Source organism: Pseudonaja textilis, chromosome 3 (assembly GCF_049901715.1).
Source record: "Pseudonaja textilis isolate UNSWEBS1 chromosome 3, rPseTex1.2, whole genome shotgun sequence".
Classification (NCBI taxonomy): Eukaryota; Metazoa; Chordata; class Lepidosauria; order Squamata; family Elapidae; genus Pseudonaja; species Pseudonaja textilis.
In genome coordinates, this window is record NC_141992.1 from 99670207 (window position 1) to 99689728 (window position 19522).

General features: G+C 35.6%; 1 protein-coding gene across 2 annotated transcripts in view; it reads right to left on the bottom strand.

Annotated features, from left to right (window-relative positions):
* Positions 1-19522, bottom strand: part of BRINP2 (BMP/retinoic acid inducible neural specific 2) — a 178451-nt gene that overhangs the window by 9474 nt on the left and 149455 nt on the right. For both annotated transcript variants that reach the window (XM_026703334.2, XM_087930472.1), the window contains exons 6-7: positions 17149-17385; positions 9331-9553 (exon numbers count right to left, since the gene is read on the bottom strand). In XM_026703334.2, coding sequence (XP_026559119.1) covers positions 9331-9553; positions 17149-17385 — 460 coding nt within the window. The remainder of the gene's footprint in view (positions 1-9330; positions 9554-17148; positions 17386-19522) is intronic.

A 19522-nucleotide genomic window follows, 5' to 3' on the forward strand; every position in this document is an offset into this window, starting at 1 on the left:
ACAGGAAAAGTTTTTCAGCTGAATGAAAATCACACAATCTAGTATATGGTTAAAATTTCTACTTGTGTTTAGGGATTTTAATGAAATTATCCCATGTCTGATAATGATTTTTTTTTCCAGTGATTGTTGTATACTTGAGTGGGAACTTCTATGCAGTCATCATCTGACTGGTAAAATTATAGGTATGACTATATATTCACCAGTTATCCCATCTTTTTCTTTCTTTCAGAGTTAGCATGTTGGAATCCCTTGTTCACATTTATTTCAATCATTAAGCCATAAAGAAATATGAAGTTAGCTGTTTCTGCTGATTCCCACTGTTTTCCCATAAATAATTCCTATTAAAAATTATTCTCCTTAAACCAGAGGCCCCCAAACTTGGCAACTTTAAGACTTGTGGACTTCAACTCCCAGAGTTCTCCAGACAGCATAGTTGAAGAGTTGAAATCCACAAGTCTTAAAGTTGCCAAGTTTGGAGACCTCTGATTTAAACTATGGTATCATCTGTCTTCCAAACCTGCTGTTTGATAAGCTTCATCAACTCAACTTTCCCATCGTATGGCACTCTGTGCTTTTAGAGGAAGTTCTAAGATATTGTTTCAAAATTTTCTATAAAGAAGCCAATGCAGAAAACACATAGATGCTTTCTATTATCTTTAAAAATTCAGCAACCTTGATAAAAGCTTGTGCAGCATCACTAACAAGAAAATTCAGTGAAGGAAAATTACAAGGGATTTTTTTTAAAAAAAGAGCTTAACACTGGTCCTGCTTGCTTGTATGGGCATCATAGTCCTGCCTTCTTATACCAGTTATTGTAATTCCTCTTTCTTCCAGCTTTCTAAGAAGTACATATGCCATATTAGTAGTTTCTGTAGTTACCAGAAGTATCAATAAATTCTAGAAAATGTTCTGTAACAGCCCTGTAGCAAGGATATATTAACGAGCTTCTGTGGCTGTTACAAAATATATGATTCAATTCTCATATTCCATATGACTGATGTCAAATGTGAAATTCAGAATCATAGTATAATAATACCTTGCTGATTTTATATATGCCAAAAACTTCTCTTTGATTTTTGCTGCCGTAACTTTATAGTTCTATTTCATTCTTTTTCAATGTGTAGGTCTGTGTAGAATTTGTGAGATGATGACTCTTCTTAGATACACTTGGAATATAGCATAAATCCAGCTATGAATTTTAAATTTTAAGAAAATGTCCACTATTTGCGGAGGGCGGAGCTGGCGTCGTGACGATACGGCATGCGATCTTGGAGGTCTGAGATCGCCACCGATATCTTTGCTCCTGGACGATCCTATCGGATCTAAACCATCCTTAAGAGATGTGAAAGTGAAGAGTGCATCCTGTCAATCCCAGGGACACCACAAAGTCCCTGGTAAATCCAGGAGAATCTCTTCTTGCCAGCGGCAAAGAGGCAGCCATTAAAGCTGCTGAAGTTGGACAGCTCCGAAATGGAAGACAACAGAAAGAGAGAGTGTGCCGGTTTGGTGAGAACTTTTTCTTTATTCTAAGATCTGAAAGGACACCCTAAGGAAAAGAAAGAATCTGTAAAAGTTTTGACAGAAGTGAATAAGCAGCGATTTTAAACAGGAATGTCAAAGTAATGTGTTTTTTTTTTCTCATTGCTGGATTTTCTATACAGGATCTTGTATTTTGAAACTGGGCTGGTTTTTTCTTTTTCATCTATTTTTTTTCTCCTTTTTGATTTTGTAACTATTTTAGGCTGGAGACTCCCATTTAGTTATTTCTTTTTTTAAAATATCTTTTTCTTTTTTTTATTAATTCTTATTGCATTTTGCTTGGAAAAGGAGGGGGAAAGTGAAAGCAAAGAAGCTTTGTAACACTGCCAACTAGAGGCTTGGAAATATTCTATTTCTCTTGTGACCAGACAAAGCTGAGAAAGAAAAAACTGAGACTTTTTTTCAAGGACATTGCTATTTGATAAGATAGAGAGAAGAGCATGGGAGAGTATTATTGCAGATGCTCTTCTGAGTTTCTATCAACAGCTGGAGTCTGGTGCTGAAGGTTATAAAAAAAGAAAAGATGATAAGTTTCTGGAGAAGAGTGTTATAACAAGAGCCTTGGATAACTAAACAAAGTGTAGTGTGTTTTCTTGATTTTTTCTAAGCTGTGCTACCCCTCCTCAACAGTTTACTTTTTCAAATAGCTATTTGGACTTTTAGTTCTTTGGAACTTGTCTTTGCTTTTTGTTTTTCTTTATGCTTGTCCTTGGAAGTTAATTTTTTACGTTTGTTTTTTATTTTAAAAGAAAATTTTTAGTATTAATGATTCCCTTCCTTGTCTTTTTAAGGGAGCAGCCTTTTTTGTTTCTTTTTCTCTTTTTGATTTTCTGGTATTTTTGTTTTTCCATCTACCTCCAATACTGGTTTTTTCTTTCTTTTTATCTTCCTGGCTTTTTTTTCTTTTTCTCTTATGCAGTCTTTTATATTTGAGACCTCTTAATTGGATTAAGGTGTTGAAGAACCTGAAGAATTTTTCCTTTTTTTAAAGCTTTTTATTCTTCACTTTTCCGTCATTTTTAGGATTTTACAACTTTTTCTCCTTTGTGTATGTTTATGGTTTTTTCCTTCATTTTTGAATTTTCATTGTTATCTAATTAATCGGTTGGATTAAGGTATACAAGAACCTGAAGAAATTCTTTTTTCTTTTTTTATTATTATTATTATTTGGCTTCTTTTTTCCTACTATTTTTATTTGGAATTGCAATTGGTTACTTTACAATCGGATTAAGGTCTAGAAGAACCTGAAGATTTTGAATTGTTTGAAATGAGTAGGAAATTAACAGCTACCAGCTCATCAACTTCTACTTCCTCCTCTCCACCATCTGGAGGACAAGGTTTAATACAGACAATGTTAAAGCAAGAGAAAGAACAAGAAAAAGAAAAAGTGACCCTGCAGATGATTGTGCAAGGAATTCAAAACATTCAAACAAGATCAGAGAATATTGAAAAGAGAATAGAGAACATCGAACAAAGAACAGGGAAAACCGATGAAAAAGTTGAGAACATCCAACAAATGATGATGAAGTATGATGAGAGACTACTAAAAACTGAAGAAGAAGATAAACAAAGAGATAAGAAGATTGGAGACATTGATACCAGATTAAGTGTGGTTGAACAAGATAAAAGCTGAGATGGGAGATGGACAGATAGAATTTTATCTCAGATTCCAAAACATAGAGGAAGAAAAAGGACAAAATCTAGCTGAGATAATGATAGAAATATTGGCTGAAGCTTTGGAAATAACGGAAGAGAAGATGATGGATGGAATAGATGAGGTTTATCAAGTCTTCACAAGATATACAATGAGAAATAGCCTATAACTTCTCTTGGTGAGAAGTTCACATCAGATTTACAAAGAAAGCCATTAAAATGCAAATATTGCAAGTGGCAAGAGAGAAAACATTGAAATATAAAGATAAGGAGATTGTGGTTTTGAAACAAGTACCCAGAAGAGTGAGATGAGAAGAGAATACCGATTCTTGACCAAATTGCTACTTTAAAAAGAGGTGAATTATAGATGGCTGATTCCAGAAGGTTTAATGTTCATATGGCAAGAACAGAGATACAGAATTGATTCAATTGAGAAAGCTGAATCATTTTATACAGAATTTTTCAGAGGGAAAGAGGGAGAGGCAGAAAAAGAAATTTCACTAATTGAATTCCAAGAGTACTGCCAAATGACGACTGAAAAAAAGGAAGGTGCAGTAGGTGGAAAGGAGGAAGCCAAAGAACAACGTGAACCAAGATCCACGAGAGCTGCCAAACCTAATTATAAAATATAACCATGGAAGAGAAAAAATTGATTACAATTAATATAAATGGACTTAATTCAGCCGTTAAAAGAAGGAAAACTTTCCATAAATTAGAGAAATTAAAATTTGATATAATCTGCCTACAAGAAGTACATATTAAAAAGCAATATGAACAATTGTTGGTACAGTCAAAACTAGGGAAAATATTTACCTCCCTGACACAATGCAAGAAAAGAGGAGTGGTTTTATATATTAAAGAGACTATTCCTTTTTTCAAGTCTATATGTGTCTTTTTTTCCAACCATATGCGAATTTTAGTCCAATATTTTCTAGCGTCCTCACAAGTCCACCACATATGGTAGTATGAGCCAGGTATCTGATGACATTTCCAACATTTTTCAGATTTGTTCTTAAACATTCTTGCAATTCTTGTCGGGGGAAAATGCCACCTGTAAAACATCTTATACAAGTTTTCTTTATAAGCTGTTGACATTGTCATTTTATAATTTTGAGACCACAATTTTTCCCATTTCTCCAAATCAATCCCATATCCAAAATTCTTCCCCCAAACAATCATCGTTTCTTTAACTTGTTCCTCCTCTAATAAAATTTCCAACAAATAAGTGTAAGACTATTCCAGCGAAATTGATTTATACTGAGGACAACGGAAGAATACTAATGGTGGAAATAAGGGATAATAATACGAAAACACTCCTGATTGTAATCTATGCTTCAAATGATAAACAAGAAGAATTTTATAAAAAATTACATATCAAAATAATTGAACTGGACTATGCTAATATAGTTATGGTGGGAGATTTTAATGGAATTGTAGATAACAAACTGGACTATACAGCACAAAAAACAATAAAGCAAAACAGAAAGACTCTCCCTAAATCTTTTTTTAATGTGGTAGATGAAATAAACTTAAAAGATACATGGAGAGAAAGAAATGCTAAAATTAAGCAATACACCTTCAAATCAAATAGACACTTATCATGGTCCAGAATAGATATGATATGCATGTCAGCAGAATTGTTAACTAATATCCAAGAAATAAATATTGAAACAAGTACTTGGGTAGATCACAATCCAATGACAATTAAATGGAAAGGACAAAGAAGAAGATCTAGATGGACGCTAAATAATACTATTTTAAAGGAAAAAGACTTCACACAGTGGATGGAGAAAGAACTGGCTTTTTTTTTTAGAGAAAACAAAAAAGAAGATACATCAATCCAGAATGTATGGGATACAATGAAGGCATATGCCAGAGGCTTGATAATAGACTATACAAGGAAAAGAAATACCATGAAAAGATTAGCCTCTAAGGCATCAGAGGATGAGTATAAAGGACTTGAAAAAGAGCTACAGAAAATGCCACAGAAAAAGGACATTAAGTTAAAAATTGATATAATTAAACATAAAATGGGTCTAATAGAAAAAGAAGAATTAGCACAGAAAATTAGAGGTGCTAAACAGAATTATTTTGAAGATGCAAATAAACCAGGTAGATGGTTAGCATATAAATTGAGAAAGGAGAAAGAGTCAAGGAAAATATTGCAATTAATAGATGATCAAGGCCAAGTTTGCTATGGTAGTAATGAGAAGAAGGAAATCATTTGAGACCATTATGGGAAACTATACACACACGAGAATATCAATGAGGAAAGAGTCAAACAGTACCTACAGAATGCTAAGTTACCCAAAATACCTGAAGAGATTGAAACAATGTTAGAAAGCAATATAACGATGATGGAGTTAACTGAAGCACTCAAGAAGCAAAATAATGGAAAGGCACCAGGCCCAGATGGACTTCCAGCAGAATTTTACAAAACATTACAAGAATTGTTGAATCTTCCATTGCTTGAAGTTATGAATGAAGTTATGTTAAAGAAGAGGATACCTAAATCATGGTCAGAAGCTTATATTACACTTGTTCCAAAAGAGGAGGCCGATCCATTACAAATCAAGAACTATAGACCTATTTCCCTACTAAACGTAGATTATAAAATTTTTGCTTCAATATTGGCAGAAAGACTTAAAAAATATCTAAATAATTTTATCCATCCTGATCAAAATGGATTTCTGCCAAAGAGACAAATTAAAGACAATATGAGAGTAATCTTGGACACTTTGGAATACTATGAGGCACATCCTGAAAAACAAATGGCTTTGATATTTCTAGATGCACAAAAGGCATTTGATAATGTGAATTGGTGATTCATGTTGTTACTGCTGGAACAGATGGGCTTTGCTAGAAAATTTATTCAAGTAATAGAAGCTATATATCATAAGCAAATGGCAAAGGTAATGATAGAGGGAGAACTGACAGACTCTATTGATATAAGAAAAGGAACAAGACAAGGGTGCCCACCTCTGTTGTTTGTGTTAACTTTGGAAGTGCTAAATAGAAATATTGGAGATGAAAAGAATATAAAAGGGATGAAAATTAAAAAGGAAGAATATAAGTTGCAAGCATTTGCAGATGATCTGGTTTTTATTCTAGAAGACCCACTAGAAACAGCATCAAAATTGATAGAAAAGATAGAGATATATGGAAAGGTGGCTGGTTTGAAAATAAATAAAGATAAGACAAAGCTCTTGACAAAGAATATGCTATCAAGACAAAAGGAAGAACTGGAAGACTTATTGAAAATTCAGGTCACGAATAAGATCAAGTACTTGGAGATATACTTGACAGCAAGATGCAGTACACTAAAAGAGAATAATTATATCAAACTTAAGCAGCAGATAGCGCTAGATTTGGTGAAATGGGAAAATTTACAACTGTCATTAATAGGGAGAATATCAACAATCAAGATGAATATATTACCCAGAATTTTATATTTGTTTCAAACAATTCCAATTAGGCTTGGAAAGGACTATTTTGAAGATTTAAATAAAATTGTGTTGAAATATATATGGCAAGGTAAGAAAGCGAGAATAAAGTTAAAACTTTTGCAAGATGCTAGAATAAGAGGAGGATTTGGTTTGCCTAATTGGAAGTTGTATTACCAAGCTACAAATTTGATGTGGGTTAAGGAATGGATAACATTAAGAAATACTAGATTGTTGACATTAGAAGGACATGATCTGTTGTTGGGGTAGCATGCTTTTTTATGGTATAAAGGAACTAAAACACAGGGGTACTTTAGAAAATATTATATATGGGAGTCTCTGTGGTTAAACTGGGAGAAGATTAAAAGACAATGTTATTTAAAAATTCCAGTCTGGTTATCGACTATTGAAGCATTTTCTTATCCTATAATATACAAAAAGGAACAAACAGTTAGATATGGTGAAATATTGAATGAAAAGAGTGAACTTAAATGTATACAAAAACTAGAGGAACAAGGTATAAAGATGAATTGGTTTTCATATGTGCAAATACATTCAAGGTATGATAAAGATTCTAAAACAGAAGGTTTCTATGATAAACTGACTGACTTAGATAAGATTTTGACAGGTACTGATGAAAAGGTGATTAAAAAATTGTATGGATATTGATTAGAAATTAAACTAGAAGAACAAGTTAAAGAAACTATGATTGCTTGGGGGAAGAATTTTGGATATGGGATTGATCTAGAGAAATGGCAAAAATTGTGGTCTCAAAATTATAAAATGACAATGTCAACAGCATATAAAGAAAATTTGTATAAGATGTTTTACAGGTGGCATTTCCCCCTGACAAGAATAGCAAGAATGTTCAAGAATAAATCCGAAAAATGTTGGAAATGTCATCAGACACCAGGCTCATATTACCATATGTGGTGGACTTGTGCGGATGCTAAAAAATACTGGACTAAAATCCACACGTGGTTGGAAAAAATGACAAAAAAGCATATAGACTTGAAACCAGAGACATTTTTATTGGAAATTTTACCTGAAATATATAGTAAAGATTTGAAATACTTGATTGTAAATGTATTAACAGCGGCTAGGATTGTATTTGCTAAAAACTGGAAAAATGAGAAAATACCATCACAGGAAGAAATTATTAAGAAAATATTGGAATGTGCTGAAATGAGCAGATTGACATTTGAAATTAGAGAACAGGATGATAAACAATATTATAAAGTTTGGGATCTATTCTATCAATGGTTAGACAATAAAGTATAGTAACGAAATATGTAGACTTTTAGAAAATACTAAATATATGAAGATGTATTCTTTTCTTATTATATCTACAAAATGTTTTTAGGATAGGTTTGGGATGATAATATGAATTGTCACAAAACAAATTAAGTAAAATATGATTATTTTCCAAAGCATGAATGAATAAAAGTATAGTCAAATGATTGATTAATAATGATACGAATGTATTTAATATTGGATTGAAAATATGAGATCATATACAATGCAGCTGTAATTGAAGACTACGAAATGGAAGCACAAAACAATTTGTAAACCAACCGGCACACTGTATGTACATATATAGAAGATGGCCTGATGTTTTTTTGTTTTGTTTGTTTATGTTTGTTTTAAAAACCAATACAAATTTATAAAAAAAGAAAAAGAAAATGTCCACTATTTGGAGCATACAACTAATGTGATATGTCACAGTGCTAGCTTTGAGAAAGCAAACATTTGCACAATTGTAATGAATCTTTTCAGAACATTTTTCAGAGATGAGGTACTAGTACTACTCTATAAAGCCTTAGTAAGACCACAACTACAATATTGCATCCAGTTTTGGTCACCACACTATAAAAAGATGTTAAGACTCTAGAAAGAGTGCAGAAAAGAGCAATCGAGATGAGCAGGGGACTGGAGATTAAGACATATGATGAAAGGTTGCAGGAACTGGGCATTACTAATCTAGTGAAGAGAAGGGAGACATGATAACAGTGTTCCAGTATTTGAGGGGCTGCCACAGAGAGGAAGGGGTCAAGCTATTTTCCAAAGCACCTGAAGACCAAACAAGGAATAGTGGATGGAAACTGAACAAGGAGAAATTCAACCAGAAAATAAGGAGAAATTTTCTGACAGTGAAAGCAATCAACCAAAGGAACAGTTTGTTGGTTCTTCCTATCACAATATACAGATCACTGGCTTCCCTAGAGGAAATAAAAGCAGTTGCCTATGTGCTGGTGCAATGTACAAGGAAATGTTTACCTTTTATGTGGGGCAGTTTTAGAAATACCTGCACAGATACGTATATGTAATACACTTGATATTCCCCTGCTATGCAAAATCAGGTGGTAGAGACTGAAAGTAAGAGATTGTTGACTATAATTCCATGGCTTTTCCTTCTGTGCCGAGTAGCTAATATGCTGAAGCTTATCTGAAATTCTATGGTAGATTGCAGCAATTATACAAAAATTATATCCAGAAATATTTCCAAAGTCAAGTCCACCTAGATTTCAAAACACTTCATGAATGGGTTTAGTATAGCATACTTCCAAATGAATCATTCCCTAATTTTCACTTACAACTACCTTTTCCCTGAATATTCTCCTTGACTAGAAATGTGTAGGTCTGGAGGATTAAATTTACAATGCAACTATCACATTTGTTCCATAATTTAACTAACCTCTCCTTTAGGAGTTTGAAGTGAGGTTGCCTGGGGCAGCGTTTAGCCAGATTGAAAAGGCGTCGGACAATCCGATGGCTTTTCTTTTCTAGCATCTTCAAAGTCATGCCCAATTTTTGATAGCGATGCTGAATATCAACATCCGCTGCCCAATATTGGGAGATGGCAGTTATGTTCAGGAAGCGATCCGCTGGCAGCTTCTTCACAAGCGAATGTAGTTCCTCTGGGAAAACAAAACAAAATGTCAGCTACAAGAAAAGAATAGAAAACACCACAAAGTTACTATAGTTTGTTTCAATAATCAGAGGACCACGGAATTAACTGAGCCTTGGACCATACTACTTATTATTTATTTATATTTTGCCTTTATTGTTTTTATAAATAACTCAAAGCAGCAAACATATCCAATGCAACTTCCTCCTCCTATTTTGCCCACAACAACAACCCTTTGGTGTGAGTTGGGCTGAGAGATGATTGCTCCAGAGTCACCCAGCAGGCATTCATGGCTAAGGAGTACCTGCAGATTTTACTCTGCTAGGTCTTGCTGACTATAGGGCATGGGCTCATCTCCATTTCAAGGTCATTGAACCAACACTGTCAGAAGACATTCCCCTGTTCATGTGGCCAGAATGATGTCATGAAGCACTGTTACCTTCCCACCGAAGTGGTACCTATTTATCTACTTGCATTTGCATGTTTTCAAATTTCTAGGTTGGCAGCAGCTGGGGTGAGAATGAGAGCTTACCCTGTTGTATTGAACCAGGGTGTTGAACCTGGATTGCTGGCTATCCAGACAACAAGCCCAGTGTCTTAATCACTGGGCCATTGTGCCTCCATTTCATGCCTAAGGTGGGTTCTTGGTTTCTAGGCTTGCAACTTAGCCACTAGACCAAACTTGCTCTCTACTTAAGGTTGCTAATGATGCAAGGTAAGGCCAGTGGCCCCTCAGTTTAAAAAAAAAAGTAAGGATTTTGAATTGATCATCAACAATGAGCCTTGGAAAACAGTAAACAAGTATTCAGATCCCCTGATAATTCCACACTAGGATGAAATGTATTGATTTCTATTAAAATGATAGTAAATAGTTTTAAATGTGCATATATATACATGGATCTTTGGTTATTCAGGTTTTCTCCCACATAAAATTGGAAGTATCTTGGCAACGTTTCGACAAAATCTCATTCGTCATCTTCAGGCTTGTATCTTCGGCTTTGTGCTTCTCAGAGAAGCACAAAGCATCTCCGAGAAGCACAAAGCCGAAGACACAAGCCTGAAGATGATGAATGAGATTTCGTTGAAACGTTGCCAAGATACTTCCAATTTTAAGTGGGAGAAAACCCGAATAACCAAAGATCCACATTTAAATACCCACGAAAACCTCAGAAAACAAACAAACATACATATATATATATATATATATATATATATATATATATATATGGTATTCAGCTTTGTTCGGGTATTTTCCCACGTCATTATAGTTGTGCTTTTAAAGTTGTAGCAACGTTTCAACAGAATCTCATCTGCCATCATCAGGCTTCTGTATTGTGTTTGTCTGTGAGTCAGACTTTCACGGCTTTCATGTATGTATGTATGTATGTATGTATGTATGTATGTATGTATGTATGTATACAGAAGCCTGATGATGGCAGATGAGATTCTGCTGAAACGTCGCTAAAACTTTAAAAGCACAACTACAATCACGTGGGAAAATGCCCGAACAAAGCTGACTGCCATACATGTAAGTACCCGCGAAAACTTAAGAAAAAAAAATACACACACACACACACACACACACACACACTGCTCAAAAAACTAAAGGGAACACTTGAACAACACAATGTAACTCCAAGTCAATCACACTTCTGTGAAATCAAACTGTCCACTTAGGTAGCAACACTGATTGACAATCAATTTCACATGCTGTTGTGCAAATGGAATAGACAACAGGTGGAAATCATAGGCAGTTAGCAAGACATCCCCAATAAAGGAGTGGTTGTGCAGGTGGTGACCACAGACCACTTCTCAGTTCCTATGCTTTCTGGCTGATGGTTTGGTCACTTTTGATGCTGGTGGTGCTTTCACTCTAGTGGTAGCATGAGACGGAGTCTACAAACCACACAAGTGGCTCAGGTAGTGCATCTCATCCAGGATGGCACATCAATGCGAGCTGTGGCAAGAAGATTTGCTGTGTCTGTCAGCGTAGTGCACAGAGCATGGAGACGCTACTAGGAGACAGGCCAGTACATCAGGAGACGTGGAGGAGGCCGTAGGGCAACAACCCAGCATCAGGACCACTACCTCCACCTTTGTGCAAGGAGGGACAGGAGGAGCAATGCCAGAGCCCTGCAAAGTGATCTCTAGCGGGCCACAAATGTGCATGTGGCTGCTCAAATGGTCAGAATCAGACTCCATGAGGGTGGTATGAGGGCCCGACATCCACAGGTGGGGGTTGTGCTTACAGCCCAACACCGTGCAGGACATTTGGCATTTGCCAGAGAACACCAAGATTGGCAAATTCGCCACTGGCACCCTGTGCTCTTCACAGATGAAAGCAGGTTCACACTGAGCACATGTGACAGACGTGACAGGGTCTGGAGATGCCATGGAGAACGTTCTGCTGCCTGCAACATCCTCCAGCATGACCAATTTGGCAGTGGGTCAGTAATGGTGTAGGGTGGTATTTCTTGAGGGGGTCACACAGCCCTCCATGTGCTCGCCAGAGGTAGCCTGACTGCCATTAGGTACTGAGATGAGATCCCCAGATCCCTTGTGAGACCATATGCTGGTGCGGTTGGCCCTGGGTTCCTCCTAATGCAAGACAATGCTAGACCTCATGTGGCTGGAGTGTGTCAGCAGTTCCTGCAAGACAAAGGCATTGATGCTATGGACTGGCCCGCCCATTCCCCAGGCCTGAATCCAATTGAGCACATCTGGGACATCATGTCTCGCTCCATCCACCAACGCTACATTGCACCACAGACTGTCCAGGAGTTGGGGGATGCTTTAGTCCAGATGTGGGAGGAGATCCCTCAGGAGACCATCCGCCACCTCATCAGGAGCATGCCCAGGCATTGTAGGGAGGTCATACAGGCACGTGGAGGCCAGACACACTACTGAACCTCATTTTGACTTGCTTTAAGGACATTACATTCAAAGTTAGATCAGCCTGTAGTGTATTTTTCCATTTTAATTTTGAGTGTAACTCCAAGTCCAGACCTCCATGGGTTGCTAAATTTGATTTCCATTGATAATTTTTGTGTGATTTTGTTGTCAGCACATTCAACTATGTAATGAACAAGCTATTTAATAAGAATATTTCATTCATTCAGATCTAGGATTATTTTTTTGAGCAGTGGATTATTTTTTTGAGCAGTGTATATATAAAATGGTCTGTGTATTTATACAGTTTTACATTCTCCCATGTCATCTTTCTGGTGATAGGTTTCTTCTTCTTAAATGATGTCTAATAACTTTGGGTAATTTAACTGAATACATTGGGGAATGACTAATTAATTTACATTTGTGCCTAACAGGATTCAGCTATTCTATTTCTCTCTAATGGGTACATATAACTTACAGGAGAGGTAGGGGACCAAACAATGGAGAACAACACTGAGAAAGGACAATTTATCCTGAACCCACTGAGCTAATAGTATCTTCCTTCCTTCATATTTTTGGGATAGAGATGCTGAAATTTACTGGGAGAGCTCCACAGTTACAATCAACAGAAATTCCTCCTCCTATTTTATAGCTAGCAAATTGTCAGAATTCTGATGATACTTCACTGAAATCTTTTTCAAATGAAGTGTACATCCTACAAATAAGAAAGTTCCAAGTCTCTCATTTCAATTTTGTAATTTGAGAATGGAGCTATAAATTAAATGGGTAGCCACTTTAAGCCAGGGGTGGGATTCAAATTTTTTAACAACAGGTTCTGTGGGTGTGGCTTAGTTGGTGGGCATGGCTTGGTGGTCATGTTATTGGCTGGGCGTGGCCAACTCAATATCACTCACATTGAGACATGCATCTACTCGCCTGGCCTCTCATGACTGTGGGGATGCTGCAACAGTTGTAAGTGTGAAAAAATGGTCATAAGTCACTTTTTTCAGTGCCATTGTAACTTTGAATAGTCACTCCACACAAGCAAAGTACCAGCAAAGGAGGGGGAAAAATCTCCAGTGAAATTCCTGAGACAGGAAGTCTGCCAAGAATGTAATAAGGGTTAACAGAGAGGCAATTTCTGTAAGCAACACCAGAATGTTTCCTTCCTGCCTTCCTTACAGGATTAGGCCAGTAATTTCTTCTAACAGCCGGTTTCCGAACCGCTTAGAATGTTAACAACCGCTTCTAGAGAATAGGTGCAAACTGGTAGAATCCCACCTCTGCTTTAAGCCCATGTTCATTGTATGTACCTTTGTCAGGATCCGTGTTTAAAATTCATACAATGACCAGTTGCAATTCAGATATTTGAGAGAAGGAGGGAAATATGTGTGGGTTTACTTGGAACCTGTCCCCATCTTAAAGTCAGAGGGGTAACACAACCCAAGAAAAATTATTAACAAGAATGGAAATAAATAGCTGGGCTGCCATCTTACTCAACTACAGCTTGTTTGGTCTCTGATTAGTAACTTAGAAATCTTGGAGTCAATGATAAGAGAAGGATTCCAGCCCTTAATCTCTAACCTCCATTCCTCACTTGTTAAATAAGCACTGGCTTATCACAGATTTATTGAAGCGGACATACTATATTCGATTTAGAGAGGGAAGAATTCAATACATATATTTTCAAAATCTCCACCTTGACATTCTTTGGAAATTCATACAGTACTGGGAAATAAATTATAGGAAAAGCAATTTTAGTTGGATAGATGTTATTGAAGCTGAATCCAATATTTTGTGTCTTGTTTTAAGAGCTATGATGGCCATATACATTGTATAAACCCAGTAAGTATCCTGTATTTGATGTCATAGTATTGACCACCTTTCTTTTTATATAAACTCATATTTTAAATTGAATAAAAATGTCTTTATTCTCTACTCAGTAGAAGCTAAACAACATTCAACTGAACAGAACACATACATATCCTTCCTTCCATCTCTCTTTCTATCTTCTACTTATCTTGAGTTTTTAAATTCTTCAAAGCAAAGTCTTCAGACTGTTACTCTGTAAAAATGTGCTATGCATATTAGTGGAACTATATAAAAATATATAAAGAGCCCCTCTGTGAGGGATATGAGCTGTTATGAAGTTTGATAAATAAATATGATTATTTATGAGTAAACAAAAAAAAGGCTTTTAACTGAAATGTAAAATTCAAAATGATGTTCAGTTTAAGAACTATTGTGTATACATTACTTTTCTAAAAGTTTAAGACACTAATGAAATCTTCTGTAAACCTTCATCTATTTCAACTGCTATTTATGTATAGATAATTAGATTTAAACTGTTTGTATTACTTTTTTAAAAAAACCCAATTCATAGCTGCTTTGAGTACCCTGTCCCCAGAGGTGGAAAGTAAGACACAAACTTAAATTATAAATCAATAAATATATCAGAGAATGTCAAAATGATTTGTTGAAAGTTTTATAATACTCATATTTTTCAAATAAGTTAGAGGGAAAAAAATATCTAATGCACAGATAAATTGTAGAAAGTTCTTATGCAGATAAGTAGTTGAATTGCTCATCCTTGAGAAAACATTCTAAAAATTCAATCCATTGAATATTATTCCTCTAAGTGTATATAATGTTAACTCCCATAGTTGGACTCTTCTATTATCTCCTGTTTTAATTCAGCAAATGAGAGTGCTTGAGTATTGTAAATTTGAAAGTAAAGCACATTTTCATTCATGTTCCAAAAACAGAATATCTAAAAAAAATCTAGGCCTACCCATATATGTCAAAACCCTATTTCATTCTCCCCTCAACCATGTGGAACAGGAATCAGATTTCTATTTCTGAATGAATGAAAGTAATCCCTCCCTCAACCTGATGTTTTATGGGTAATTCTTAGTGCTCTTACAAACCTGATTCTGTTGCCGGTCACATCAACTGTAACAAGTCTCAGTAGTTAATTGGCTGTAGAACTGACAGTCAGACAGTCCCTCTTCTCCCAAAGCTTATTATTACTGATTATATGACCATGGTCCAACTATGTAGCTTAGGCTGCTATAAGCTCTTGCAGTTGGAAGGTTATACAGTACCTATATTTCTTTCTAGAGTATCTAGTAGAGAAACTGATGATCTAATGCCCTTCAAAAATATTTCATTTTAATTCCCACCAGTTCTACAAAAGGACTATGGAAGTTGCAATCCAAATCATCTAGAGGGCATCGCACTGTCTACACCTAATCTAAAATTAACACATTTCTTTTTAAGGGCATTTCCAGACTGCATTGAATTTCCTGGGATTAAGCATGATTAAATAATAAAGGAAGAATAGATGTGCTAAGCTATTTATTATGGGTCACAGTGACTTGGATTGAAAGTATAGAGCTGAAATACCAGAGACTTTTTGTGTGAATGGCCAGTTTGGATCACTGAAATTCTCACCCTGAGTTTCCTCAAAAGGTCAGTTTGAAGAGAATTGGAGATGGAGAGGAGCTATCTATATACACAGGCCAAACTCCTTGAAGTCAGAGGTGGAGGATTCAAATATATCAAAAAGCAACATTTTGGCATACTTCTCACTCTTTCTGACTTCAAGCTCATGATGTGATCTGCTCTAAAAACATCCATATAATCTAGGAAGGATGCTAATATAGGAAGAAAGAGGGAGGGAGGGAGGGAGAGAAAGAGAGAGAAAGAGAAAGAGAGGGGGGAAATTCAGTTGAAATGCCACTACCTGAAGTTCAAGAGAAAATCAACAACTTCCTCCTAATGAGCTGCCACACTAGGATAGGATTGAAATAACTGTTGTAGCCAGGATCATACTGTCATTATTTCATTAATGCTACCCTTGAGGAATGCAAGGGCATGATAATAATCTGAAATTGTTAGCTTTTAAGAAGTAAGAATTGCTAGCTTTTAAGAAGTAAAAGGAAAATAATCATCTTAATTCCATCAAATTATTTGTCTTGAATTTTTTCCTCCAAGGCTGAGCTGCTGAAAATTGTCTACAATCTTAGGCAGTTCTAGGGACTAGAAAAATGATTCTTGGAGGCTATGTGTAACCTATAAGCTTTGGTTGTCCATCCTACAACCCGATTCAGACCCTTAATTCTTTGTAATATCTTTTTAAAGTAAAATGAAAACAATAGGCTTTAGAAAGGGAAGACCAACACACACAATAAACAGCTAGAATATAGTCACAAGCAGTTAAACATGTACTGTGTTACATTACATTACAGCCATGTAATCTCACTGATTACAAAGCAGACCAATATGACTATCCCTTCCTAAGTGACAATCAGTTACAAAAATTAGTCATTCTCACAAAAGAAATTACACTGATATCTCCTTCAAAGAAGTATTAGAACTGCTGATGCAACTTATTTTTTCAAATAACAATGAGGCCATTTACACAGATTGATTAAACACAGTCACAATAGGCTTCTAATTTGTGTAAACTAGGATTTAAACATGACATAATACTTTAGGTACTAAGGAAGATGTCAAAAAGACTAACCAGCTGATGACTTACTCAGCCGTCATTTCCTCATTTCAAACTAAGCATGCTGGAAACAAATAATTTTCTGAAACTGGAAAGAGTTCTGATTGTTGCTGAATATATTGCTGGCACTATTAATGGCAAAAAATGTAGCACCTATCATCTCCTAAAGTCAATGTTTGAAAATCCATTTCCCCCCATCTCACCTGATTCCCGAAACTGTTGGTTGTGACTCTGCCAGATTTCCTGAATCTGGAGAAGGCTGTCTTCCATACTCTGGATGTCAGTCTCAGGACAATTGCATTGTGGGTAATTAAACCCACATTGGCACCAGCAGTCATTATCTCGGCACAGCAGCTCCCCCTCTGAATTGCAGGTGATGTAACTTAGAGCAGCAACAACAAAGCGTTCTCGCAAGTACTCAGGTAGTACTGCCTGAAGACCTACCAAAGGAATACAGAGTAGTCACAACCTCAGTACAATGATATCTACATTGTGAATAAATTAGTATTCTGGAAATCAGACTGCTGCCCTCATGGTTCTTTTCAGAAGAATAAATATCACTAATTAATCTTTCAAATTTTTAAATGTAAAAAGAAAAATGAGGCAAAAAATTGTAAGTTCAGACTAATTGTTGGCAAAGTGGCATTTCAGAGGTAACGCTGATCTTTGCAGAGGATTGTTTTTAGACAAAAAATACTTCACATTAATTTTGTTTTGGAAGGCTGATTACTTAGAGAAGTTCAACTCTTAAAATTATATACTGATCTTCTGAAAATTAATAGGTAACAGATATGAATATAGTATATTTTATGATAGCAAAAATGATACTATAACATTGGAAGACTACCCATTCACAATTAAGTATGCAGCAGCATAAAGAGGTTAGATTTCTCTCTACAGCTATAAATTCCAATTAGGATTTATTTAGAAATCTAAATTGCATATATCAAATGATATGTTTACATGTTTAACTTTTCATTTGTTTCTCATTAAGTAAAATGACTTCAGTGTTGATAACTTAATTGTATGAGACATGTATATGCACAAGTTTTATTTGACACATTGAAAATAATGTTTTATGTTTTTCCTATTTTTTCCTTCCTTTTGTTTCTCTTTTTGAACATAAAATAATAAACAAAGAAACAAATAGCCCAAGCAATGAAATTATTGGAGTGGGATCTGAAAACTTATCTTCCTGCTGATATAAAACATTTCTAGAGGAAAATATACATAATATTTCCACATTCTTCCAATATTGATTCTCAAACTTAGAATGCATTACCATGAATAGATAGGCACTACAACCAAAGCTATAATCACATGTTGATGAAAAACTGAATAGCTAAAGATAGATAGATAAGAAAAGCTTAAAACTCAATTTTTTGCTCACCACAGCTGAAACACAAATATGTTCGGAATAGTAAATGACTCTATGGAAGGGATCTTAATGCAGAATTGTTCTGAAGATCAGTTGATTGGACTGAATTTTTATTTATTTTTTTCTTTTATTTATTTTTGTCAATTGCTTACAAAGTAATAGGTATAAGTAAAAACATAGTTATGAATACATGGATACATATAAGAAAAATAAAAGAAACAATAGGACAAGGATGGTAGGCACGTTGGTGCACTTATGCATGCCCCCTACAGACCTCTTAGGAAAGGGGTAACGTCAATATTAGACAGTCTAAGGTTAAAGTTTTTGGGGTTTGGGGAAGAAACCACAGAGTCAGGTAGAGTATTCCAGACATTGACCACTCTGTTGCTGAAGTCGTATTTCCTGCAATCAAGTTTGGTGTGATTAACCTTGAATTTGTATCTATTGTTTGCTCTTGTGTTGTTATGGTTGAAGCTGAAGTATTCATTGACAGGTAGGACATTGCAATGTATGATTTTATATGCTATACTTAGATCGGACCGAAGGCGGCGTAGTTCTAGATTTTCTAGGTCTAGAATTTCGAGTCTGGTGGCATAAGGTATTCTGCAATGAGCAGAGGAGTGGAGAACTCTTCTTGTGAAATATTTCTGGACTTTCTCAACTGTGTTAATATCAGATACGTAATGTGGATTCCAGACTGATGAGCTGTATTCGAATATTGGTCTAGCAAATGTTTTGTATGCTCTAGTTATTAGTGCAATATCACCAGAGAAAAAGCTACGTAAGATTAGGTTAACAATTCTTAATGCCTTTTTGGCTATGTAGTTATAGTGGGCTCTAGCACTTAGGTAATTAGAGATGAGTACTCCAAGGTCCTTGACAGAGTTTGGATCACCAACAAGGTCTTGACGATTCAGCCTGTATTTTATTTTCTGAAAAATTTTTTTGCCAATATGTAGGACAGAGCATTTATTTGTTGAGATTTGAAGTTGCCATTTGTTTGACCATTCTGATACATAGTCGAGGTCTTTTTGAAGGGTAGCAGTATTGTCTGTGGTGTTGAATAGCTTTACGTCATCAGCGAAGAGAACACAGTTGTTCTTAATATGATCACAGAGGTCATTTATGTAGAGTATGAAGAGAGTTGGTCCTAGAACACTGCCTTGGAGGACACCACTGTTGACAGATACAGAATTTGA